Source organism: Nicotiana tabacum, chromosome 1, assembly GCF_000715075.1.
Source record: "Nicotiana tabacum cultivar K326 chromosome 1, ASM71507v2, whole genome shotgun sequence".
Lineage (NCBI taxonomy): Eukaryota > Viridiplantae > Streptophyta > Magnoliopsida > Solanales > Solanaceae > Nicotiana > Nicotiana tabacum.
This window is the reverse complement of record NC_134080.1, coordinates 14286874-14313283: the sequence shown is the minus strand read 5'-3', so window position 1 is coordinate 14313283 and position 26410 is coordinate 14286874. Positions and strand designations below refer to the sequence as shown.

Genomic DNA, 26410 nt, shown 5'->3' with positions numbered 1-26410 from the left:
AAGCTTATTCAAGTGGGGCTTACAAGCTGGTTGATGCAAATGGTGTGAGAATCGGCCCTATCAATGACAAGTTTTTGAAGAAGTATTATCCTTGAAGTCTCCACGCTCCTTGACGCACGAGCCTAAACTGCATGTTGCTACACTCCTAGCCTGCAAGAGTATAAACTGTGTACGACCCAAAAAAAAATAGTCCGCTAGGTTGAAAATCTTGAAAGAGGCGGCCTAGGCAAAAGTTAGGATATAAAAAAAAGTCCTCTAGGTTGAAAGTCTCGAAAGAGGCGTCCTAGGAAAAAGTTAGGATGTAAAAAAAAAAAGTCCGCTAGGTTAAAAATCTCGAAAGAGGCGGCCTGGGCAAATCTACCCAGTCTGAACTACGGTATGACTTGATCCTCTTCACCGAGGTACGTAGGCAGCTTAGAGTTTCATTATAAGTTCAGTCGCACAAGTTCAAAAGATACATATTGCCCCAGTTGTTGTCCGAGTGAAGTATGGAGGAATGCAAAATCAAGCTAAAATGTCATCCTCTTGTGGAACTTTGATCTCATTTGATTTAAAAGGGGCAACCCTCCATGATAAATTGATATCTTCAAGTCTGTCGGTACTCAAGTTGAAGTCCCCAAGTTGAAATATTCAACTCCGTCGGTCTTCAAGTTGAAGTCTTCAAATCGGCCGATCTTCAAGTTGAAATATTTAGGCCCTCCAAGTCTCAGAGTTGAAGTCTTCAAGTCCGTCGGTCTTCAAGTTGAAGTCTTCAAATTCTCCAGTCTTAAAGTTGAAATATTTAACCCCCCAAGTTGAAATTTTCAACTCCGTTGGTACTCAAGTTGAAATCTTCAACTCCGTCGGTCTTCAAGTTGAAGTCCTCAAATCTGCCGAGATATTTAGGCCCTCCAAGTCTCAGAGTTGAAGTATTCAAGTCCGTCGGTCTTCAAGTTGAAGTCTTCAAATTCGCCGGTCTTAAAGTTGAAATATTTAACCCCCCAAGTTGAAGTCTTCAAGTTCGTCGGTCTTCAAGTTTTAGTCTTCAAATTCGCCGATCTTAAAGTTGAATTGTTTAAGCCCTCTGAATCTTCGAGTTGAAGTCTGCAAAGTCCGCCAAATCTTCAAAGTTTTACAAGTGTTCAAGTCGTTGTTGTCTTCAAGTTGAATCTTTATAACTTTCCAATCTTAAGGTGGACATATAAGTCCCTTTGCACCTTAAGTTGGCCTCTTCGTGGGTTTGTCCTTTAAAAGGAACTATAACTTTCCAATCTTAAGGTGGACATATAAGTCCCTTTGCACCTTAAGTTGGCCTCTTCGTGGGTTTGTCCTTAAAAGGGACTATAACTTTCCAATCTTAAGGTGGACATATGAGTCCCTTTGCACCTTAAGTTGGCCTCTCCGGTAGTTGGGCCAGGGCCACATTGAGAGTATTCTCCCCAAGAATCGGGCCATTTTGAGAGTCATCTCTCCAAGAATTAGGCCACATTGAGAGTAATCTCTCCAAGAATCGGACCATTTTGAGAGTAATCTCTCCAAGAACCGGGCCACATTGAGAGTAATCTCTCCAAGAATCGGGCAATTTTGAGAGTAATCTCTCCAAGAACCGGGCCACATTGAGAGTAATCTCTCCAAGAATCGGGTCATTTTGAGAGTAATCTCTCCAAGAATTGGGCCACATTGAGAGTAATCTCTCCGGTAGTCGGGCCATTTTGAGAGTAATCTCTCCAAGAATTGGGCCACATTGAGAGTAATCTCTCCAAGGATCGGGCCATTTTGAGAGTAATCTCTCCAAGAATCGGGCCACATTGAGAGTAATCTCTCCAAGAATCGGGCAAGGATGAATACTTATCCCCTCACACCCCAAGATTATCTTCTTCATGCGTGGATCATCTTGTTGAACAAGAATATATCTTTCTCGCTTGACCTACAAAAAAAGGAAAAAAAAAGACAACAAAAAAGAAAGCACGAGAAAAAAAAATTACCTTCGCTTTAATGCTTCCAAGTCCACAAAAATAAACTCAAGTGGCTCGCAAATACTACGAATTGATGCTCAACAAATACAAGCACGGGTTTATATAGATTTCTCAAAGCAGCTGGACAAGAGGTTATTTCGATGTGGGACTGGGATCAGATACAATAAGGCGGCTAAACATTCCCTTATTCGATTTAGACTCGAAATTGGCCTTATATCCTCTTAGAATTTACGTTTCTTGTGTTGTAGTTGGAATAAACCGGGACTACTCCAAGTAATTGAATTTGTATCAAATGTGGAAGACAGCAGCAAGCACTGGCAATAAAACTAAAAGTATATGATTGTGGCAATAACAATGCCACGTAGAAGTCAAAGTGTAATCTCAAGCCTAATGATTATATTTAGAAAAGATTATTTTGTTGGATTTGGAGATTCTTTGGTAACGTTGGAATTCAAGAGGTCCTTTGGTAACGTTGGAATTCGAGTAACAAAAGTTCCAAATTCTCAAACTAACATGGCCTCGCTCAATTTTGTTAATATATGAATTTGATACTAAAGTTCCCAAGACAAATTTGTCTCAGCTCGTTGGGTCAATGAATTAAATTGTCGAAATATACTATATTATGGAAATTTTAATTCAACCTCGGATTCAAATTTGTTATCTTTGCTAGTACTTCACGACTTATCTCATGGATTATCGTATCCACACTACGACAAGCCTTGAAGTAGGGAGCATTTGTAGGCATATAAATTTTATTTAAATTAAATCCATAAAATAATTTGGACTATATTTTAAATTCAAGATATATTGGTCCAAATAAATATTATGAGCTAATATATAAATGAACTAAGGGGAAATTACCCTCTATAACCCCTCAAAATTTTAATAGCCCATGTTTTGGGCCACTTACAAAAAATGGCCCTTCGGCCCAAACATATTGCATATGGTAGCCGAAAGGAATGAGCATGACAACACAAGTGCTTGTAGCTCAGTGGATAGGGTGTGTATTTCCTAAGTTAAAGGTCGCATGTTCGATCCCTACTTGGTGCGATAGAGCAACCCTTTTTTGCCTTTTTAAATTGTATTTTATACTTCTAAGCTAAGAATTGAATGAAATAGTAATGCATGTCATATACGAAATGTCTATTTTGTATATTTTTTTATAATAACATTCTATTTTGTATATTTTTTTGCATAGTGACAGTCTATTTTGTATAGTTTTTGTATAGTAACAGTCTATTTTGTATAGTGACAGTTTATTTTATATATTTTTTGTATAGTAACATCTATTTTGTATATTTTTTGTAGAGTAACAGTCAATTTTGTATATTTTTGTATAGCGACAATCTATTTTGTATATATTTTATATAATGACAGTTTATTTTGTATATTTTCTGTATAATGACAGTCTATTTTTGTATATCTACTGTATACAATATGTATAATGATAGTCTATTTTGTATAATTTTTGTATAGTGACAGTTTATTTGTATATATTTTAACTTTATGCATAGTTATCTCCTCTCATCTTCCTCTCATTAAGAGACCAGCCACCAGCATCCATGGCCTCACAGTTGCCGAAAATGGTAACAAGATTGCCGGAGTTTTAAAGTTTCAGGCAAAGATCTTCAAAATATTAATTTCATATTCACAGAAACTATAAGAGAAAATCAGAGAAAGAAGACAAGGCCATGAGAGTCGTGGTTGGCAGAGTTGCTTCTTCAACGACGAGGACACCGGCATCCATGGCCTCACAGTCACCGAAAATGGTAACCACAATATTATAAAAACAGTAAAAATTGTGAATCAATCAATTAATTATGTCATAAAACACAAACTAATGGAGATTTAGAAAAACCAACACAAAATTGAAATTGAAAAAAAAATATACTGGGTAGATTTTGGTACCACGGTACTATGTTTCTGAGCTGGTTCGAAAATGTAATGTGTTTGTGGTTCAAAAGTGGTTTCTTGATTATGGGGATGGTCAAAGTTGTAGTCTTTAACAGGTTCTTGAGATCTATAGTTATAGAAATTTATGGATTTGATGCGTTGAAGAATAGAAGGAGATCTAGTGAGTTTAGTGGGTTGTTGCTCTTGTTGTTGTTGTGAGTGATTTTGTGAGTAACCTTGTTCTTGTTTGGGAGGGTGATTTTGTTTTTGGTTAGCCAAGGAAGAAGTAAAAGCAATGGTACCAATCATGACATTGAGAAGAACAAAAAGGACAGTAGGAGTGTGGCATAAAATTGATGGCGTGAGAGAGAAGAAGAAAGACAGTAAAGAAGAAAAATAGGGATGGGAGGCGACGGCTAGCGCTTGTCATTATTTTTAGGCTATAACTTGTATGGGTCAATTTGTGGGGCCACCGGTTGAAATTTGTTTTGCCCGATGGGCTATAAATGAAATTCTCTCATGAATTAATTATATAGGTCCAACATTTATGGATTAAATAAATAAGTCTTAATCTATTGGGCTAAAGTGATGAGCCCACTTAATTAAGCCCAAGATGTTATCTTCCTAGAGGCCTAGTTTGGTGCCATATGTCAAATGACGTGGCGCGCCAAGTCAAACGAATAGCCAATAGGATCGTGTCATGTGTCAAAATGACAAGGCATGCCCAGTCACACTAAACGTCCAATGAAATCGCGCCACGTGTGCAGTGACATGTTATGGCCAATCAAATGCGGCCATGCCACACTTCAATTTGATTGGCCGGAAATAGTTTGTTCTTATCACAACTCCTTCTTTCCACAACTATAAATGTGGGTCTTCATAACTCAGAAAAGACACCAAAAGTTATAACAAGAAGCAAGAGAGAGCTCGTGGATCAAACGCCGCAAAGTTCTCTACAAGTTTCAAGCTTCAAGCAATCAAGTTCAAGTTCAAGAAATCAAGTTCAAGCTCAAGAACGAAGAACAATTCAAGTATTCAAGATCAAGAACGAAGTCAAATCAAATACAAGGCGTTCAAGATCAAGGCTACTTGTTTGTTATAAAATTCGTGGCAACAATCAAAGTGTTCGTGACGGATAAATCAAATTACAATTCAAGATCAAGCTCAAAGGCCCTTGAATTTATACTAGAAAAGTAGAATCAGAGGAATCATAGAGATTGTAACACTCAAATATTTGAAATAAAATACTACGATTGTTGCGATATTTTTCGATCTTGATTTATTGTCTACAAGAATTATATGAAGTTATTTATTTATTTACTTGACTTTTCAATATTTACTTTAGACCCTGATTAATCCGGATTCACACCAAAAAAATTTACTTAGAGATTTTACTCTCAAGACTCAAACTCAGAAACATTTGTAAGAAAAAGGCACCCTAATTTCCAGAATCATCAAAGAAATTAGGCAAGAATATGTGTATTAATTTTTCTTACTCTATTATCCTCACCATTCATTCCCCTTGCCCTTTGATAAAACAAAATAATCCACTAATTAATTTTTTTGCCCCGTCTAAGGCCCCTCTCCTTATTATGGTGGGGACCTTACTCTATAAAAAGGGGGGTGAGGGCCACATTTTAGATCCATTTTCTTACACAATTTGTAGGACCATTTGTGGTTACTGCCACTACCATATTATGGTCCACCAACAAGAAAAAGTCACACTCCTGCCCAAAATATGGTCACCCTCCTTTTCTCACCTTACACGTGTCACCATCTCACTCCCTCTTTCCTTATATACCTCCTCACTTCAACCGTCTGATTCATCCTCCATAAACTTCACTTCCTCCATTTCAGCTCTAGTTTTCTTGATTTCTCTTAACAATTTTTCCTTGTTTATTTCATTGTTTCGAGTGAAATAGTTTCTGGGTTTTCAGTATAATGTCGAATTTTCATGACCCAGATGATGAGTGTGGCACCTCCGAGCTTAGCAACGGCGCCGGCGGCGATCCAAATCACCGGGAAAAGGATAGCGATGAATTTTCCGATGAGAAAAAAGTGGTACTTTCTGCTTTGAAACAAGAACCCTTTGATTCCGATCATCACACTTTCGTTCCGGCAATGCCTATGCCGGTGGCTACCACCACCCCACGGCGGTCTTCCACAAAGGACCGTCACACGAAAGTAGAGGGCCGTGGTCGGAGGATCCGAATACCTGCCACGTGTGCAGCTCGGATCTTTCAGTTGACCCGAGAACTGGGTCACAAGTCGGATGGAGAAACTGTTAAGTGGTTGCTTGAACATGCGGAGCAATCTATTATTGAAGCTACCGGAACTGGAACTGTACCGGCGATAGCGGTTTCCGTTAACGGGACGTTAAAAATTCCGACGACCTCTCCGCCAACTAATCGAGAAAATGACGAGAACAATTCTCAAAAACGTAGAAGAAAATCATCAACAAATTCGGAGTTTATTGATGTGGGGAGTTTGAATAAAAATGTCGCAAATGTTTCACAATTTGCTCCAGTGACGCCGCCGCCAGTGACCTTAGCCGCTGGCGTCGCTCCTCCACAGGGGCTAATACCCGTATGGGCAATGAATAACGGGGGCGTGATGATACCATCCAATTCATTTTGGATGATACCAGCTACGCCCCCACTAAATGTTACCAATAACAACAGCAATAATAATGTCATGCAGTATCCTCAACTATGGACGATCACTCCTTCGGTGACACCAGTTTTTAATTTGGCCGCAGCTGCACGGCCAATATCATCATTCGTGGCAGCTACAGCCGCAAATATTAACGGTCCGCCACCAATGATGGAGGCAGGACCGTTAAGTACATGGCCTAAAGTTGGGTCGAACAAGTCTAGCATGGCACCAGCTAGCTTAAGCTCTGGAGATAGAAATAACAACAATAATGATGTTAAAGCCCATAAATTGAGAGATTTTTCGCTTGAAATTTATGATAGAAAAGAGTTGCAGTTTATGGGTAGAAGTGGAAATCAAGTTACATCTTCAAAACCATGAAGATAGAGACAAAGTTGAGCTAAATATGCTCAAGACACTGTACAAATTAGAAGATATTTGCTATTCACTTTTGTTTCTTTTATTTTGTCAAAACTAATGTTAGGGGTTGAATGATCTGTAATCTCTTCACAAATTTCCAATAACTCCAATAATCAAAATAAGTGTTAATGAACATGGTATCCTTCAGCTTTATCATATATTATATGGTTATCATTATTTTTTTTGATTGTCATAAGATGTTTATACCACATCAATAGGTGTATAACGTATGTTATTTGTACATTATGCCCCTTTACCAACATCAATAGGTGTATAAAAGTAAATCTCTCATGTGTCAAAAAAGAAGTGGGGTTATAAAATTAAAAATAAGTTTGTAAAGAGCCACAAACCCAATTGAAACCACTGTTAGTATATATTTTTACCTAATAAAATTAACATTATGTGCCGAAGGAAAGAGGAAGACCAATCAAAGTTGTAGTTAAAACAAAAACAAAAAAAAAAAAAAAACAAAAAATTCACTTCTAGCTTCTAGCTCGCTTAGCTTAACGTAAGTTGCTTGGAAGATTTTCTGCTTTATAGAGCCATAAAGGAGGTTATTCTCCTCTATTGGCCTAATGACTATTTCTTTGAAGTGGAGATCAGATTACTTTGAAACTAATCTGCCTACTTAGTGCGCCACTGCAATTAGGTGAGACATAAATGTCATTTTTGCACTTATTCGCATCATTTGGTCTTTTAATAAGAATAATATTAAAGTGAATTCTCATATGCAGTTTAAGTGGACGTTTGGACATAAAAATTGTAAAATTCCGGAAAAAAATAAAAGAAATTTCAACTGAATAGTATTTGAAAATTATAGTTGTGTTTGGATATAATTATATGAATATAATTTTGGGTTATTTTTGAATTTTTGTGAGTGATCTGAGTGAAAATTTTGAAAAAAATAATTTTTAGGAATTTTTCACATTTTCGAAAAATTACAAAATTCATCTTCAAGTAAAAGTTAGAAATTTTATGGCCTAACGGGCTCTACGACACTACTTTCAAAGTGGGATACAAGTTTTTTAAATAGTCCTAACAAAAATGAAATACTTGTTATACATGAACAATAGAACTTCTTTAATATAACACATTCCGTTGTCTTATATATCCAAGATTTTATCTCTTATTTTTACATAAACAAAGGCAAAGCTCCCCTTCAATGTGTTGAATTAATATTCTAATTTTAGGATTAATCAGATAGTGTTGTACAAGAGGAACGATGTGTTTTAAATTTAATAAACTTAAGTGCGACCTAGATCTAGTTTTGGGAAATGAGCATAATTATAAAGTGAGTTCTGAAAAGACTGGTTTAAGTGCAGTGATTAGTGGGTTAATGTTGGAGACGTGCACGTGAGTATCGCACGTGTAAAGTGGATTAAAGACTTCAGAAGGGTGGGTCCGGGCTTTTTTCATGGATCAGCTTGGGTTTGCGTGAGTGGTATCCATGGGAGGTGGGTGTGGCCCACGGCCCACATCTTCTAGTGGGTCAAACTCCACCAAAATGGAAGCTTCTGGATCATATATGCAAACCAAGTCTTCTCTTTCTTCACGTTAAACACACCTCTAGATATCTTTTGTTTGTTTATATCGGTAAAATTGCACGGGGCACTTTATTTAGTCGCCCCCATTTAATCTATACCTATTTTTTTTAAATTTTTTTAATTTATACCTACTTTTTAAACAACTTCAGCTCCATTTCTCCTTCTCCTTCTTCTTCTTCTTCTTCTTCTTCTTCTTCTTCTTCTTCTTCTTCTTCTTCTTCTTCTTCTTTCTTCTGTTGCTGTTGGTGTCGCTATGAAACTTCAGTTCATGAGATGATTGTCATAAATATGTTTATCGAATTATTTAAAAATAAATTATAAATAATTACGTAAGTTAGTAGACAATAATTTGTGAATATTTCGACGTACGTAAGTTAGTAGACAATGATAATTCTATTCTTTTCACATTTATTGTTTCAAAAATTTATGATTTAGATACTGTTGGCAATCTGATTATTTATTTAGTATGTTAGAAAGCTTTTTCAAAAACTTCAGCTTATATAGTGCTGAAGTTTTTACAAATGAACTAAATAACTTCGGTATCTTCTGCTGAAGTTTTTGAAAAACTTTATAACAAAACTAATGAATCCAGGACAAAAAAACTTCAGCTTTTAGTGTTGAAGTTTTTACAAATGAACTAAATAACTTCAGCATCTTCTGCTGAAATTTTTGAAAAATCTTATCCAGGACAAAAAAACCTCAGCTTATTTAGTGCTGAAGTTTTTATAAATGAACTAAATAACTTCAGCATCTTCTGCTGAAATTTTTGAAAAAGCTTAATGACAAAACTAATGAATCCAGGACAAAAAAACTTCAGCTTATTTAGTGCAATTACAAACAAAAATTTCAGCAAATAAAGAACAAAACTTCAGCTACTATGCTTAAGTTCAGCAATTACAAACAAAAACTTCAGCAAATAGAGAACAAATCTTCAGCTACTATGCTTAAGTTCAGCAATTACAAACAAAAACTTCAGCACACTTGCTACTTCAGGCTCGTCTAGTAGAATGCTGATGTTTTGCGTGATTGTCTTTGCTACTTCAGCCCTTTATGCTAAAGTTACGCGAAAAAGTGGGTACGCGTGCAATATTTTTTTGCAAAGTGGGCACAAATTAAAACGTGACCCAAAAAGCAAGTATAGATGCAAATGCCCCTTTATATCGCAAATATAATATTATTTTTTATATCACAATCTATGTTGGAATAATAATCTCTGAATTACTAATCTCGAGATAGAAATATGGGCTAGCCAATTTTCGAATTGATAATTAAAAAATAGTCAATATTTGCAAAGTCATTAAAAATAATCATTATTTTATGTGAAGACAAAATCTTGGCGAAAAAACTCTTTGCAAACATAGAAAAATCCAGCATAATATTTTGTATTATGAAACTCTAGCGTATAAAACTCCAGCACATTGTACTGGAGTTCAAACTTCAAAGACACCTTATATGCAAATGCCAATATATTATGCTGGAGTTTAATTTGTAAAATTTCACATTCCAGGGTATTATGCTGGAATTCACATAAAGGATATTCTGAACTCCAACACATTATGCTTGAATTCCATATGTATAATGTTCGAACTCCAACATATAATGCCAGAATTTTTTTTATATTTTAACTTACGGTTATTTTCTCCATATTTTATTCCAGCATAACAAAGTGGCTAAATTTCTATTATTTTTAAAATTGTGGCTAATTTTTAATTAGAGGTTGTAAATTAGGCTAATTTTAAATTTCTACCAAGTTTGTCTCCCTAAGTCTTCTAAGAAAATCAACGTTAAAATTAATACTAAAATTTAATCCAAATTTATTTAGTTTAAACCGCACATAATTTGTGTTATATCTTGTATATATTATTTTTAATCCAGTAAATTAAATATTTACCAATAAAAATACCTCAAATGAATACGTTTTATTTAATTCATGTATTATAATTCTGATATAACTTATTTTCCACTCAAACAACACTAATAAAATTAAGACATTTGAGAAGAATATTCTGCTAAGAAGTGTAACGTGGATGGGCTGTAGAGTGTAGTTTTTCTTCAACAAAGTGATATTCTTTTTAGTACTAATAGAGTAGGAAGAAAGGAAGCTCACTATTTTGTCTATTTAAGATAAGAAATGGAGTAAAAATAAGAAGTTACTTTTGTTTATCATGTGTTTCTTATCAATTCTTGAAGATAAACTATTACAATATAGTAGAGTTGTGCAGAGATAAATTCAAAATTTAAATTTAAGGAGTTCGATCTTTAAAATTCTTACCTTAAAACTTAATATATTTATTAAATTATATGTTCAAATCTAAACTTTTTTGAAACTTTAACAACTGTTTACATATATATCTATACCTTATATCAAAAATACTAAATTCAAATGAATCCATTACTTATGAGCTGGTCCTGAGTTGTGTAATCTTTAAGCGGATTATTTAAGACGAGATTAGGTCACTTGATCATCAGATCTATTACTATTCACTTGACTAATAAGTTGAATATTCATAACTTACGACATTTTGTATATCTATTGGTTTATAATTTCTTATTATCTCAATTTATTATAAGAAGAAAATAAGAATGTTAAAATTTAAAAATTTTATACAAAAGATAGGTTGGCAAGAGATGGTGGGATTGGGGTCGAGGGATGAAATGGGACCAGGGCGCGTGCTTCAAGGTGTGTGGGGCCCTTTTACGTAGAAGACCGCTCAAATCATATGTCATATTTTAGGAGTATGGCCCATCACCTTAAGGTGGGTGCGTGAGGTAGTGATTTGGGTACAATAACAATAGCAATTCCATATTAATCGGTTTAATTCCAATCGATGAGTCGAGATGGCTTTCTCTCAGCCACTAGTGGCAAGGGTCTAGGGTTAGTGTCAATCAATAAAAAAATTCAGTATGGTCCTACGTAGTGGAATTTGAGGAGAGTAGTGTGTGCGCACCTTACCCCTATCTTGCGGAAATAGAGAGATTGTTTCTAATAGAGCCTCTGTAATAAAAGCATAAACACTACATTAATAAAGAGAAAACAAGAAGCGCAACAACGAAAAGTCACGAAAAACAACTGGATAGTAAGATGATCGAAATGAAGGAAACGACATGTAGTCATCGAAATCTAATACCAACAGTATACGAAAGTACGTACCAATACTACTGGTATGATAAGGAGAACACTAAATTAACTAATATATTATCCTAATCCTCGACTTTCACATCTTCCTATCAAGGGTCATGTCCTCGGTCAACTGCAACTGCGCCATGTCTTGTCTAATCACCTCTTTCCAATTCTTCTTCGGCATACTTCTATCTCCTTAGGCCCTCCAATGTCAATCTCTCACGTCTCCTGACCGGAGCATCTGTGCTCCTCCTCCTAACATGTCCAAACTATCTAAGCCTTGTTTCTCGCATCTTATCTTTAGTAGGAGCGACACCCACCTTGTACCAAATAACTTCATTTTGAATCCTATCTAACCTTATGTTCCCTCACATCCAACTCAATATCTTCATCTCTGCTACCTTCATCTTCTGGACATGGGAGCTTTTGACTGGCCGACAATCCGCCCCATACAATATATTCGGCTTGATTACCACTCTGTAAAACTTACGTTTAAGTTTTGCTGGCACCTTCTTATCACGCAAAATACTGGAAGCAAGTTCCCATTTCATCCATCCCGCCCCAATACGATGTGTGACATTTTCGTCGATTTCCCCACCCTTTGTATATAAAATTGATATTTGAATGTGTGATATATATATATATATATATATATATATATATATATATATATATTATTGATAGAATATTAGATTAATTAGTACTTTTCTCTAATTTTAGAGGGCTCTATTAGGGCTCAAGTCCTGGAGCGGTCCACTGGCAACGGAAAGTGGGCTCTACTTTATGCCTTAAGACACGGTCGTTGGACCAGAGGAAAGACGCACTCGACGGCTAAAATTTGATGGTGGGCCATTTTTTTATTGTTGGACCACCACAAATTAGTCGATGCCACGATATATTACATACGTTGTGTGGGTCTGTGGGGTATGGATTGTGTGGGGCCATGAAAGTGTGAACTCTTCAGTGGTCCCACTATGTGTATGGCTCGTGTCCATGGACCAACTTGCACGTGACTTTCAGAATATGAATAATTAACCTAAAAATATTGTGGGGGGAAAATGTATTCATGAAAAAGTTGATAATGCAATGTTAATAGTTGCGCTTTTGCTATTAGTTATGCTGAAACAAAATACTCGTAGTAAAAGCAAGCATGGTTGTTTGTCTGTGTATTAAATTCGCCAGAATAGCATGGGCTAGTTAGTTTCGGATCGGTAACTAAAAAAATAGTCAGTGTTTGCAAAATCATTAAAAAATAGCCACTATTTAATGCGGAGATGAAATTTGGACCAAAATACCCTTAGCTGGAACACGAAAAAAATCCAGCATAATATGTTGGATTATGAAGATTCTGCTTACAAAACTCCAACAGTTCAAACTTCAAAGACACATTGTATGAGAATTCCAACATAATAGTTTAACTTATAAACGTTTAAACTATAGCATATTATGCTGGAGTTCATATACATGTATTTTGAACTCCAACATATTATGCCGGAACTTTTTCGGATTAACTTAGGGTATTTTTGTCCAAATTTTATTACTGCATGAAATAGTGGTTAAATTTTGACTAATTTTCAACTACCAATTGTGAATCATGCTATTTTTTTTTATCTCGTATTAAATTCACGTTAACTTTGGACAACTATATGTAATTATTTTTAAGGTAACCTCGTAAGATAAAAAAATCATTAATACCAGTCAATGTATAGAAGTTAAAATCTTCTTGGACAATTTAGTGATTTTTGTCCACCTTGGCCTATTTAGTTAGGTGAGTATAAGTCAACATACATAGTAAAAAGGCAAGCGAGACTGTTTATCTGTCTATTCAAATCATTAAACCAGCATTTTCAAGAAGGTTGAGCCAATAGTTCAGATAATTGCGCCAAGAATGTTTATTGATCAATTTGCTCTTGTAAACTAACAGTCCAATCAAGATGAGTAGTTGATGGTTAAAGATAGTGAAGATCTTTAGGATAAGCTAGTTGAATATATTACGTTTGAGATACCTAAGACTTATAGTTATGGACAAGGCAAATTCATATATTATACTAGGATGGGTAGATATTCAGTATGAATACATACAAATCTTTAAAAAGTTTCATACATTTGAAAAAGTCATATGAAGTACCTATAAAATCACATCCAATTGAAATGTGTAAGGTCAAAACAAATGAAAGATCTATAATGTAGTGACATACAAATACTGAGGTGCACAAGGAAGATAAATTAGGCTTTGTTTTGAAAACAAAAACAAGCATGTAAACGTTGTCAAAAACTTCTCTGTACCACGCAGACACCAAGAAATAAGAGTACTATACAACAACATACCCCGTATAACCTCACATGGTGGGGTCTGGGGAGGATAGTGTCGAATTCTTCAGGAGTGAACTGCTCAAAATTGTTATTTGTCAGTCATGGTTATGACGAAAAAAGAGGTGGATTCTGAAAAGATTTGAATGTTACAATAAAATCACCAATAGCTGCTTGGATATCTAGCTTAAATAAACATGATCAGTAATGTTTGACAAACTAAAAGTCCAAGTACACAACTGAGTTATAGATGAAAATTTTCGCGTACCTCATATCTCGATTTCAGCCTCTCTGCAACATTCATATCACATTAGCGATATTTGACAAGCTAAAAGGATGTTGACCGCGAAAGCATTGTTGCAGTCAATCCACCCCCATAGGAGAACATGATTACCCGCTGACCAGCCTGAGCTAAAAAAATGATTCAGAAACATATATATTATGAAAGAACCAAAAGAAGAAAAGTAACTTGTATTTACCAATGTTTCATGCTTATTGTGAAGGAGGGATGCGAAAGCAGCATACAGAGACGCGGTGTACATGTTACCAACTTGTTTTGGTATCAATGTTGTAGGTTGAACCTTCTCATCATAAAACGGTTTAGCAACTTGTTTTGGTATCAGTGTGGTTGATTGCATGATAAAAATCCATTTTCAGTCTCTGAGTTATTTATCCTACTTAAAGACTCCAATCAATTTTTTAAATATGGGAAAAGGGTCAAATTTGGCCATGTACTGTTCGAAATAGAGCAACTTATCCTCCGTTAAGCTTTTGGTCTAATATGAAGAGAGTTAAATTTGGCCCTTTTACAATCCGAAATAGAGAATGTCTACCCTTCATTAAACTTTTGGTCTAATATTTTACCCCTGCCGTTAGAAACAAGTCTCCCTTTTGCCTTGACTCCTAACACTGACAAGCCTCTAACCTGAGGGTAATTTTATACCATAGTCAAAAGCTGAGCGGCAAGTTTGAACCTTTTTCCTCGAAAATTTCGGATACGTGGATGACAAGGCAAATACAAGACGATTTGCTAATGGCAAGAGTATAAATAAAACAAAAGTGTGACAGATGCAAAATTAAGCCATTTCAGATCGAACAGGCACAAATTCCGACCTTTTCCCTTGAATAAAGTATAGGAAGACAAATAGAGCAAGTCACTAGTAAAATAAAGAAATATTTCAGGAGGAAAAAGTAGGCAATTGTTAGTGAACCTCATCAAGATCACGGCTTTGGTAGCTTTCATCACTGGTTAAGGATTCAAGGGGGGCTAGGATTTGTTTAGCAGACTCATCAATAGAGCTGCAAATGCAGAAATGAGGATGATCAGTCCATAGATTTCTTTCAAACAGTAACGAGATTCCTCTCTAACAGATAATCAGTCAAGGATGGGCCTGTAAATATCATAAGCATGCGACATATAGCTAGCCCTGATCTTGCTTTCAAATACTATAGGAGCATCAGGCCCCACAAGCATAGCAATTGCTGCAGCTCCTCCAGTAGCCCGAGCAGGTCCCTTTGCATATGTTTAACAAAAAATCTGAGTCTTTGATCAAAACTAGAAATAAAGAGAAATTCGGGTTACTGATAATCTGGAGACGAAAATAATAGAAGATTTCTGAGAATAATAAAGTAATAAGTAGTTTTGTATTTCAGTGTAATCTCAATAATATTTCGTGTCCTTACAGATGTTAAGTCCTTCTCCTTTTATAGTTGATTCTAGGAGAAGATGTAATGCCTTTGTCTTAATGAGGCAATTATGAGCAATAAATGACATTTAAAAGAAACGTTACACAATCATTTCTATTTAATTCAGATTCTCTAACGTATTTGATATTTAATGCTGTATTTAGACTCTTTTACGTCATCAGATTCGTATCTTCAACTTCTTCCGATCTTTGATCTTTAAATGACTCGAATAGGTACGAGACTCGTACCTATTTTAGTAACGGTCCACACCTATGTTGCTTTCTTTTCCCCATATCTGTTGTCGCTCGTGCCTCTAGGCTATTTATTGCGTTTTGACCTTTTGACCAGTCCACGTGTCATGACACGTCATCTTCAATATTCAGACTCAGTTTTTTCCCAATACAGATAGTCCCCCCACTTTCCATTTATTTATCAATTAAATATTTGGGAAGTGGATCTTCACGAAAAAGAAATTTTCGCCGTAATTAATGCTATGTCAGTGACGCTTCAATTGTCTTTTCTATTTAATGCTCCGCATACGTGTCACCTTATGATATGTATGTAATTCTACAGCCTTTTTCCAAGGCTTCTTCATCCCTTCTATTTACGAAGTGATAGTTGCCTTTATTATAGGCTTTCCATCATTACGCTTTTTTGTTTGACGGTCGCTGTTATACACATATTTAATCCTTTTTTCCTTTGTCTTCTTCTTCATAAACCCTTAACAGATACTTTACTCTTTACTTTTTTTCCTTTCTCCTTTAGTTCATCCTTTCTCTGCAATGACATCTCCGAATCCTAACCCTAAGAGAATCCCAATTCTTGATAGCTTCCCCAACGCCCCTGTAAGACATAGAAAGGGTAGAGGTGGCAGGCTTCGTAGCCTAGGATCCATTCGTGGTGGTTCCTCTGGTTCCATCACTCCTTCTTCTAGTTTTAACACTATTTCTAGAGGTTCTATTACTAAGAAATCCTCTTCTAAAGGTAAAGAACTTTCTGAGCCTCTTCAAGAGCCTTTAGTTGAGGAAATAGTACCCAATGACTTGTCCTTTGAGAATGATAGAAAATCTCTTCGTGATCAAGTTGTTAATTTAGAGAAAGCTGACACTTTTCCTTCTCTAATCACTGAACCTTTGATTTCTATTGTTCGAAAAGATTGCAACTGGAGAAGTGATCTTCGTATAGAGATCCCTAATCCAAACCAAAGAATATCTTCCTTTAAGATTGGATTTTCTTTTGGTTATACTTATCCCTTCACTTTAGGATTTAATCCTGCTATTGACCCGGTTATACTTGATTTCTGTCGCTTTTTCAAAATTTGCTTGGGACAAATTGGCCCCCTGGTATGGAGAGCAGTGGCTTGTTTGAGATATTTGTCTGTAAAAAGCCAATGTTAGCTTTACCTTCCCCCACCTTATTCATCTTTACCACCCCAAATTATTCTGCCATGGGTTTTTTACTTTAATTGCAAGAAGTAAAAGGGTCTTGGTAAGCCCTGAAGATGACAAGGATCGTGGGTGGTACACTCGTTATGTCGCTGTTCGCATAGTTGATTTGGTGGGTGAAACAAATACCCCCTTCAATGAGAAGTGGAACTTTGCACGTAAGTTTTTTTACTTACCGTACCTATCTTTAAGAATTTTAATTTCTTTTCTAATTTCGTCTCTTTTTGCTTTTCTATAGCAACTATGGGAGATGTGGAACCCGTTCCTAATTTCCGTGGTTGGGTAGATTCAATCTTGAAATTCGTGCCTATGGAGGCAAGAACTTGGAAATCCATTTCCAATTTACATGGTTGGAAAGTAAAAACTCACGGTATGCATCCCTTTATGCTTTTTTTTTTATGTTAAGTCCCTTCTTGTTTCTAGCCTTTTTTTCATCCTTCTTTTTGTCAGGATTTGCTATTCGAGGAATGACAGCTGAAGTAGTTATTGCCCTTCGAGCCTCTTCTGGTACTTCACTCTCTTTGGAGAGAACTCAAGCTACGCTATCAAAGAGGAAAGTTGTAGAAGAGGATTCTGAGAATGATGAAGATGAAGACACCTCTTTAATAACTAGACCAAGAGTTAGGAGACGCATCATTTCCGAGGATGAAGTTGAAGTTACCCCTGTCCGTGCCTCTCATACCGAACCTGTTCGCATTCCTTCTGATGATGAAACCACTCCGAGGGACACCAATGAGTCTATTCAACGCCTCTTTGTTAGTGGTTTTGAAAGAGGAGAACTAGGTCCAGTTTTAGATGAAGTTCCCTTTTCTTCCTCTGTTCCTCCGTTGGTTTCACGTGCTTCCTTGCCCATTGTATCTATTCCTGCTCCCTTATCTATTTCTGCTCCCTTGCTTGTCTCTTCTTCCTTACCTGCTTCGAGTCCTTCGACTCCTGTTATTTTCACTTCTTCTATCGCTCCTCCTTCTATAGCTCCCCCTCTCTCTGTTCAACATGCAGGGGAGGGTTCCAGTAGCAGAAGCTTGGCTATGAGGAGCGTTACACTTGAAGTTCCTGCTAATAACAGTCTTTTAAGGAAGTCTGGTGGAGCAGATGCCTGGCTTAGGCCTTTGATTGGAGATATTGAGAAGAAGAAGATGAGCAGTCACAGTTGCTTAACTCTGGTGAATAACATAATTCATTCTACTTTGAAGGTATTTTCTTTCTACTTACTAACAAGCTTTTTTTGTTTTTATTTCTAAATTCTTACTTCTATGAGTTGTCTCTGTAGGCTAACCTCATTGGTACAGAATTGATGGGAAGAATTTCCCTTCTGGAAAAGAAAACTCGTGAGTCTGAAGAGTCTATCCACGAGGCTGAGGAAATAGCCAAGAGAGCCCAGCTAGAAGCAGATAATTGGAAAGAGCAGTTTGAGAATGCTCAGGGAACTATAGAAGAATTGCAAGAGAGTAGAAATCACCTGGAGAAGCAAAAACGAAGTCTGACTTCTGAGCTAGCAGTTGCCAAAACTTCTTCAAGTCAATTTGAAAAAGACAAGGAGTGCCTTGAATGTTGCTTTTCAGAACAATTATCAAAGTCAAGTGAAGAAATCAGAGAACTTAAGGCACTCTTGGACAAGAAAGAAGAATATGCAGGAGAATTAGTGCAGAACTTGACTCAAGTTCAAGCTGATTTAAAGATCTCATCTGACAAAGTACATGCCTTAGAAAGTTTCCATGCCTCCCTTGAAGCTTCCCTTGATTCTCATTTAGCTGAACATCAAGTGTTAAAGAATGATCTTGCTATGTGTGAAAGGGAGTATGGACTTCTTGAGGAGAAGTTTGATTTAGAGGTGAGTTGGGCTTTCTTAAACTCTCGTCGTGATGCTTTAATAGAGGCCAGTCAAGAAAACTTTGACTTAGACTCAGAGTTGGCCAAAGTTTTAGAGACCATTGAAAGAACCCAACAATCATTTGACTTTCCATCTCCGACAATTGAAGCTCTCGTGGCTAAGGAACCTGTAAATGACGAAGCCGTTGCTATGGCAGTTGAAGTTGAAGATGTTGCAATTCCAGCTTCCGAGGGTGAAATTTCTACGACTCAATCTATGGAAGCTGAAACTTCCGTGACTCTTGCTCCCCTCATTGAACCTAACACTTCAAGCCCAGCTGAAACCGCTCCTGTTGCTGCTTCTTCAGAAGTTGTCACCGTGCCTGTGGCTGTTTCTGAAAGTGAAATTAATATTGCAACTTCTGATGTGTCAACCCCTTTAGTGACTAGTTAAATTTCCAGATTTTGTTTTTACTTTCTTTGTTGGATGATGGTTTTATACCTTAGTTATTTTTTAAGGGATTTTTTGGGGAAAGTCCCCAGTTATCATAATGGGGCATTTGTATAAACCTTTTTGTTGACTAAGTTCTTACTTAGTCTTTTTAATTATATCAAGAAGTTTGTTAGTACTTCAATGTGCTCTATTCTTGCCTTTTCCTTATCTACTTAGGACTTATAGAATAGTTTAGCATTTTTATCCTTTGAAAATGCTTTATGATTCTCCTCATGACTTATTAACATGAGGTTTATAAAAGAGGGCCCTTTTATATATCGACACTTAATGAAGAAGACGTCTCAACTTCATAATGGTGTTATAATACGATGAAAGAAATAGGAACACACATTTTTTGTTTGAAACAACTTTGATAAGTTTTTATTCATGAACTTGGACAGGCTTTTGAATATTACATGTATCGAGATACATCTATAACTTTCTCGTAACTGTTTTTCTTGCAACAGATTTTTATAAAGTAAATACTTTTCAACAAGGTTTTTCCTTATAACCTGCTTCAATACATAGTCATGACCCTATCTTAATGTATTATGAAGGGTTTGAGAGGTGATTCCGTTGTTCTCATGGGAAAGAACACTACGGTGAATGTTTTGCATCTTCCTTTGTTTTGATAGGAAAGAACACAATGATGAATGCCGAGGTTCCGTAACATCTGCTCGATACTTGTTTCAATTTACGTCTCCGTCTTACCGCACGTATTTGTGTACAATATGCAGTCCCCCAAGTGTTTGAGCGCTGAAGTATGAAGCCTCGAGCACTTATTTGTTTCTCACAATTTGGTCCTTTTTCCTAAAAACAGAAAAACATACGGGACTCGGAGGTGCGATTAAAGATGAAGACTGCCTAACCCGTGTGTATTTCCATCAGATTAATTTGTAACCCTAGGCTGGGAATTTTAGAATATTCCATTTTGCCGTGCAGGTCGTGACTCGTCATTTGGCACGAGTTAGGGTTTTTGCCTAACATCTAAAATCGTTAGTAAAATTTTAACAATTCAAAGAAAAATTCTAATACAACAATACCTGATCGTAGGTACTTTCTCAGAAATAATATCGCTTTAGGTGGACAGCATTCCAATGCGAGGGTAGAACCTTGCCATCCATTGTCTCCAACTCGTATGCTCCTTTTCCCGCAATGTCACGAACTCTGTAGGGTCCTTCCCATGTTGGACTTAGCTTTCCTGAATTAGCAGATTTTGTAGATTGGAACACCTTTTTAAGCACGAAGTCCCCAATTTTAAAGAATCTGAGGCGTGCTTTCCTGTTATAATACCGTTCAATTACTTGCTTTTGTGCTGCCATCCTTATTAGTGCAGTTTCTCTTCTTCCTTCGAGCAAATCAAGATTCACCCGCATCTCTTCATCATTTGATTCCTCCGTTGCTTGAACGTACCGTGTGCTCGGTTCTCCTATTTCAACTGGAATTAAAGCCTCCGCACCATAAACCATTGAAAAGGGTGTTTCTCCCGTGCTTGTTTTTGTCATTGTACGATAAGCCCATAATACTCCAGGTAATACCTCAGGCCAATTACCTTTTGAATCCTGTAACCTTTTCTTCAAATTGTTGATAATGACCTTGTTTGTGGATTCCGCTTGTCCATTACCCACTGGATGGTATGGTGTAGATGTTATCCTTTTAATTTGCCAACTTTGAAAAAATTCAGTGATTTGAGCTCCTATGAATTGCGGACCGTTGTCACATACGATTTCCTTTGGTGCTACAAAACGACATATTATATTTCTCCAAATGAAGTCTTTAACTTCCTTCTCTCGTACCTATTTAAATGCTCCTGCTTCTACCCATTTAGTAAAATAATCTGTAAGTACAAGTAGAAATTTCACCTGACCTTTTGCTTGTGGCAATGGACCTACGATATCCATTCCCCATTTCATAAAGAGCCACGGGGCTATAACAGGGTGCAATAGCTCAGCTGGTCTATGCATATTATTGCCGTATCTTTGACATTTATCACACTTGGACACGAAATCATTTGCTTCTTCTTCCATTTTAGGCCAATAATACCCTGCTCGAATTAGTGTTTTTACCAGAGACCTCCCTCCTGCGTGATTTCCACAATGTCCTTTATGTATTTATCTCATCACATATTCTGTTTGGGAAGGTCCGAGACACCTTGCTAATGGCCCACCGAACATCTTTCGATAAAGATTTCCTTGATATAAACAGTAACGAGCAACTTTTTTGCGAAGTGCATAAGCTTTTCTTTTGTCAGCAGGCACGGTTCCTCACTGTAAAAAAGCAATAATTTCGTTTCTCCAATCCCATGTTAAATGATTAAAATTTACCTCGTTCTTATCAGGTTCGAGAACGGAATGAAATAAATGTACGACTGAAGCATTTGCGTCGTTTGCTACGTCTGCTGCAGATGCGAGATTAGCTAAAGCATCTACCTCCACATTCTCATCTCTTGGGATCTGCATTACTTTCCAAGTTTGGAATTGCTTTATTAGTTCCCGTACCTTTTCGAGATATTCTTGCATTCGTGTCTCCCTGGCTGTATAAGTCCCCAGCATTTGATTGACCACGAGTTGAGAATCACTCTTGATTATAATCTCTGTTATGCCGAGTTCTCGTGCCAATTCTAGACCTGCAATTACAGCCTCATACTCTGCTTCATTGTTAGTTATAGAATGACATTTTATAGCCTGTCTAATAGTCTCACCCGTAGGTGGTATGAGAACTATCCCTAGGCCTGCTCCTTTTACATTAGACGAACCATCAGTGAATAAAATCCAAGTCCCCGGGTTTGCACCATTAAAAACTTGTAATTCTTTTTCTGCTTCTAAATGCATCCCCTGGCTAAAATCAGCTACGAAATCGGCTAACACTTGAGATTTTATAGCAGTCCTAGGTTGATAAATGATTTCGTATTCACTTAATTCTATAGCCCATTTTGCTAACCTCCCTGACAATTCATGTTTATGCAAAATATTTCGTAATGGAAAAGCAGTAACTACAACAATGGGATGACATTGAAAATGAGGTCTTAATTTTCTAGATGTCATGATCAAAGCTAATGCTAATTTTTCTAGTTGTGGATATCGTGTTTCAGCATCTAATAAAGACTTGCTTACATAATAGATAGGATATTGTTTACCTTGGTCCTCACGGACTAAAATAGCACTCACCGCAACTTCTGACACGGCCAAATAGATGAGTAGCTTTTCTTCTTCTTTTGGTTTTGCCAATAATGGTGGATTTGACAAGTAGGCTTTTAAATTTCTAAGGGCTTGTTGGAAATCTTCGTTCCACTCAAAATGATCTTGCTTTTTGAGTGTGGAGAAAAATTTAAAGCATTTTTCTGAAGATTTGGGAATAAATCTCCCCAAAGCTGCAATTCTTCCCGTTAGCCTTTGGACTTCTTTTTTACTCGTAATGATATCAGGGATCTCCTCTATTGCTTTGATCTGAGAAGGATTTACCTCAATACCATGGTTAGAAACGAGAAAGCCCAAAAATTTGCCTGAGGCAACCCCAAATGCACATTTTTCTAGATTGAGTTTCATATTAAATTTTTGTAAAATTTCAAATGTAACAGATAAATGAGAAATATGATCATGAGAATGCTGGATTTTAACGAGCATATCATCTATATATACCTCCATGGTTTTTCCTAAATGTTCTTGGAACATTTTGGTGACCAACCTTTGATAGGTTGCTCCAGCATTTTTGAGACCAAAGGGCATTACTTTATAACAGTAAGTCCCCCTGTCTATGATGAAAGAAGCTTTTTCTTCGTCACTGGGGTCCATTTTAATTTGGTTGCACCCCGAATATGCATCTAAAAAACTCAAAAGTTCATGTCCTGCAGTTGCATCAATTAATTGATCTATATGCGGTAAAGGGAAAGAATCTTTTGGGCAGACTTTGTTAAGATCTGTATAATCCACGCAAACCCGCCACTTACCATTTTTCTTAGGTACAATCACTGTGTTTGCTAACCAATTAGGGTACTTTACCTCGCGTATTGACCCAAAATTTTTAATAGCTTTTGGACCTCATCTTGAATCACCTGATTTTTGAAAGCTCCTTGTTTTCTTTTCTTTTGCTTTACTGGTGTGAAGGATGGGTCTTCATTTAGTTTGTGAGTCATCACATCCGGTGGTATCCCTGTCATATCAACATGGGACCAAGCAAAGCAGTCCAAGTTAGCTTTTAAAAATTCAATCAACATACCTCGCATGTCTGAGCTTAAATTGGCTCCAAATAAACCTTTCGTTCAGGCCATTGCCCAAATAATATCACAGCCTCGAGCTCTTCAATTGTTGTTTTTATATTTTCATTCTCCTCTGGTTCCTGAATTGTATCAGGTCTCGAGTCTAAATCTGTCTTTTCTTGTTCGGTTGAGGTTTGATCCTTGATACCTTCAACTGTTTCCTATAATTGCTATTTTTCTTTATTTACGGTGCTCGTATCTGTTACAGCGTTGATACTCCTGGCTATCTGCTGATCCCCACGAATTTGGCAAATTCCCCACGGTGATGAGAATTTAATAACTTGATGTAGAGTTGATGGGACAACATCCATGTCATGGATCCAAGGTCTCCCCATGATCATATTGTAAGCCATTTCCATATCTACTACCTGAAATTTAGTTTCTTTAACAACACCTGTAGCAAAAGTTGTTAGAATTACCTCTCCTTTTGTTACCACACTTGAATTGTCGAACCTTGATAGGGTATGCGCCTTAGGTATCATTTTGTCTTCAGCTTGCATTTCACGTAATACCCTTAATAGTATAATATTCATGGAACTTCCTGGATCAATCAAAACTCGTTTTACATTAGTATCATATACAAGTAAAGATATTACCAGTGCGTCATTATGTGGGGTCATTACTCCTTCGGTATCTGCATCATCGAAAGAAATACTTTCGTTTTCTAAAACCTGTCGTACCCATTTACCGTGTGTTATCATTACTTTAGAAACCTTGTTGGTAGCCGTATATGTTACATCGTGAATATCTTCTCCCCCACTTATAACATTCACGGTTCTCTTGGGTGAAGGGAGCTTTGGTGGCTCCTGCCTATTTTTCATATAGGCTTGCTTACCTTTCTCACTAAATAACTCAGTGAGATACCCCTGTTTCAATAGATGATCCACTTCACTTTGTAAGAATCTACATTCTAAAGTTTTGTTCCCGTGATCATTGTGGAATTCGCACCAATGATCTGGATTGCGTCTATTTGGATTTGACCGCATCTCTTTTGGCCATCGTACCTTATCTCCCATGCTCCTCAAAACAGCTACGAGCTCGGAGGTAGTGACATTAAAGTTATATCCGCCGAACCTTGCCTTTAAACTTCTGTCATCATCTCGTGACTCTTGTCTGTTTCGGTCATTTCTGAACCTTGATGAAGAACCAGATTCCCTGTTCCTCGATTTTTGATCATATCGTTGACTATCTTGCTTTGACCGTGAGTCTTTCCCTGCAGGTCCCATATATGGATCGTACTTGTTTTTACCTGATCTTTTTTCTGTTTCTGATCTCCTGGATTTGGTCCTTTCTTCATGATGAAACTGAGGTACGGTATCTTCCTCAATTCGCAACTTCATACTATACCTGTTATAAACGTCATTCCATGTGGTTGCAGGGAACTCTCGAAGGCTTTCTTTAAGTCTTCTCGTGGCTTTTGAGCTTTTGTCATTTAAGTTGCTTGCAAAAGTTATTGCAGCCAAGTTATCAGGTACACGAGGTAAAGTTATTCTTTCATGTTGGAATCTATCAACAAAATCTTTGAGCAACTCGGAGTCCCCTTGCTTGATTTTGAAAATATCCTCCATTCTTTTCTCAACTTTTGAGCTCCCGATTGTGCTTTAATAAAAGAATCTGCAAGCTCAGCAAAAGAATTAATAGAATTTTCGGGTAAAAGAGAATATCAGGTTAATGCACCCTTGGTGAGTGTTTCTCCAAATTTCTTGACCAGTACTGATTCAATTTCTTGTTTGGTCAAGTCATTGCCTTTCACACCTATTGTAAATGCAGTTACGTGATCACGTGGGTCTGTTGTGCCATCATATTTTGAAACGTCAGGCATTTTGAACTTTTTAGGGATTGGAAGGGGAGCAGTTGTTGTGAGTATTTATCCACATCCACTCTTTTGATTACAGGGGGAACTCCAGGGATTTGCTCGATGCGCTCATTCTGTTCCTTAAGCTATTTCTGCAAAGTTAGTACTAAATTTTGCAAATGAGAATTAGTTGAATTACTTGGTTCTCCTTCCTGTGGTTCGCTGGGGGTTCCTCTATTTCCAGAATTAACAAGGCCAGAACGAGGATTCTCCAATGTATTATTATTAGGCGTAGGTGTGGGTGGTGCAACAGGTAATCGACTAACTAGAGCCTGAAGAGCTTTGCTAACCCGTGCATCAATTACTTTTTGTAAAGCTTCATCTACCCCTTCAAAATGTTCAGATTGCTCGTGTTGAGCAGCACGAGATTCAGGAGCAGGAGTGCCTTCACGAGATTGACGTGGTGAATTTTGAGGGGAGGGAACCACGTCAGTGTTCTGTAAATCTCCTTGATTTTGATGGATTTGATTTTCATGGTTTCCCAAGGTGTTTTCACTGTTATTATTGTTTGACATGATGATAACAACGACTGGAATGTAGCTTTAAAGAGAAGATTATCAGATTCCCGGTAACGGAACCAATTTGTTTAACCAAAAATCTGAGTCTTTGATCAAAACTAGAAATAAAGAGAAATTCGGGTTACTGATAATCTGGAGACGAAAATAATAGAAGATTTCTGAGAATAATAAAGTAATAAGTAGTTTTGTATTACAGTGTAATCTCAATAATATTTTGTGTCCTTACAGATGTTGAGTCCTTCTCCTTTTATAGTTGATTCTAGGAGAAGATGTAATGCCTTTGTCTTAATGAGGCAATTATGAGCAATAAATGACATTTAAAAGAAACGTTACACAATCATTTCTATTTAATTCAGATTCTCTAGCGTATTTGATATTTAATGCTGTATTTAGACTCTTTTATGTTATCAGATTCGTATCTTCAACTTCTTCCGATCTTTGATCTTTAAATGAC

General features: G+C 36.8%; 1 protein-coding gene across 1 annotated transcript; it reads left to right on the top strand.

The window, feature by feature from the left end:
* The first annotated feature begins 5506 nt into the window (after window positions 1-5506).
* On the top strand, window positions 5507-7053 carry LOC107811551 (transcription factor TCP19-like). The gene has a single exon (XM_016636505.2). The coding sequence runs from the start codon at window positions 5790-5792 to the stop codon at window positions 6879-6881; it is 1092 nt and encodes a 363-aa protein (XP_016491991.1). The 5' UTR covers window positions 5507-5789; the 3' UTR covers window positions 6882-7053.
* The last annotated feature ends 19357 nt before the right edge of the window (window positions 7054-26410 follow it).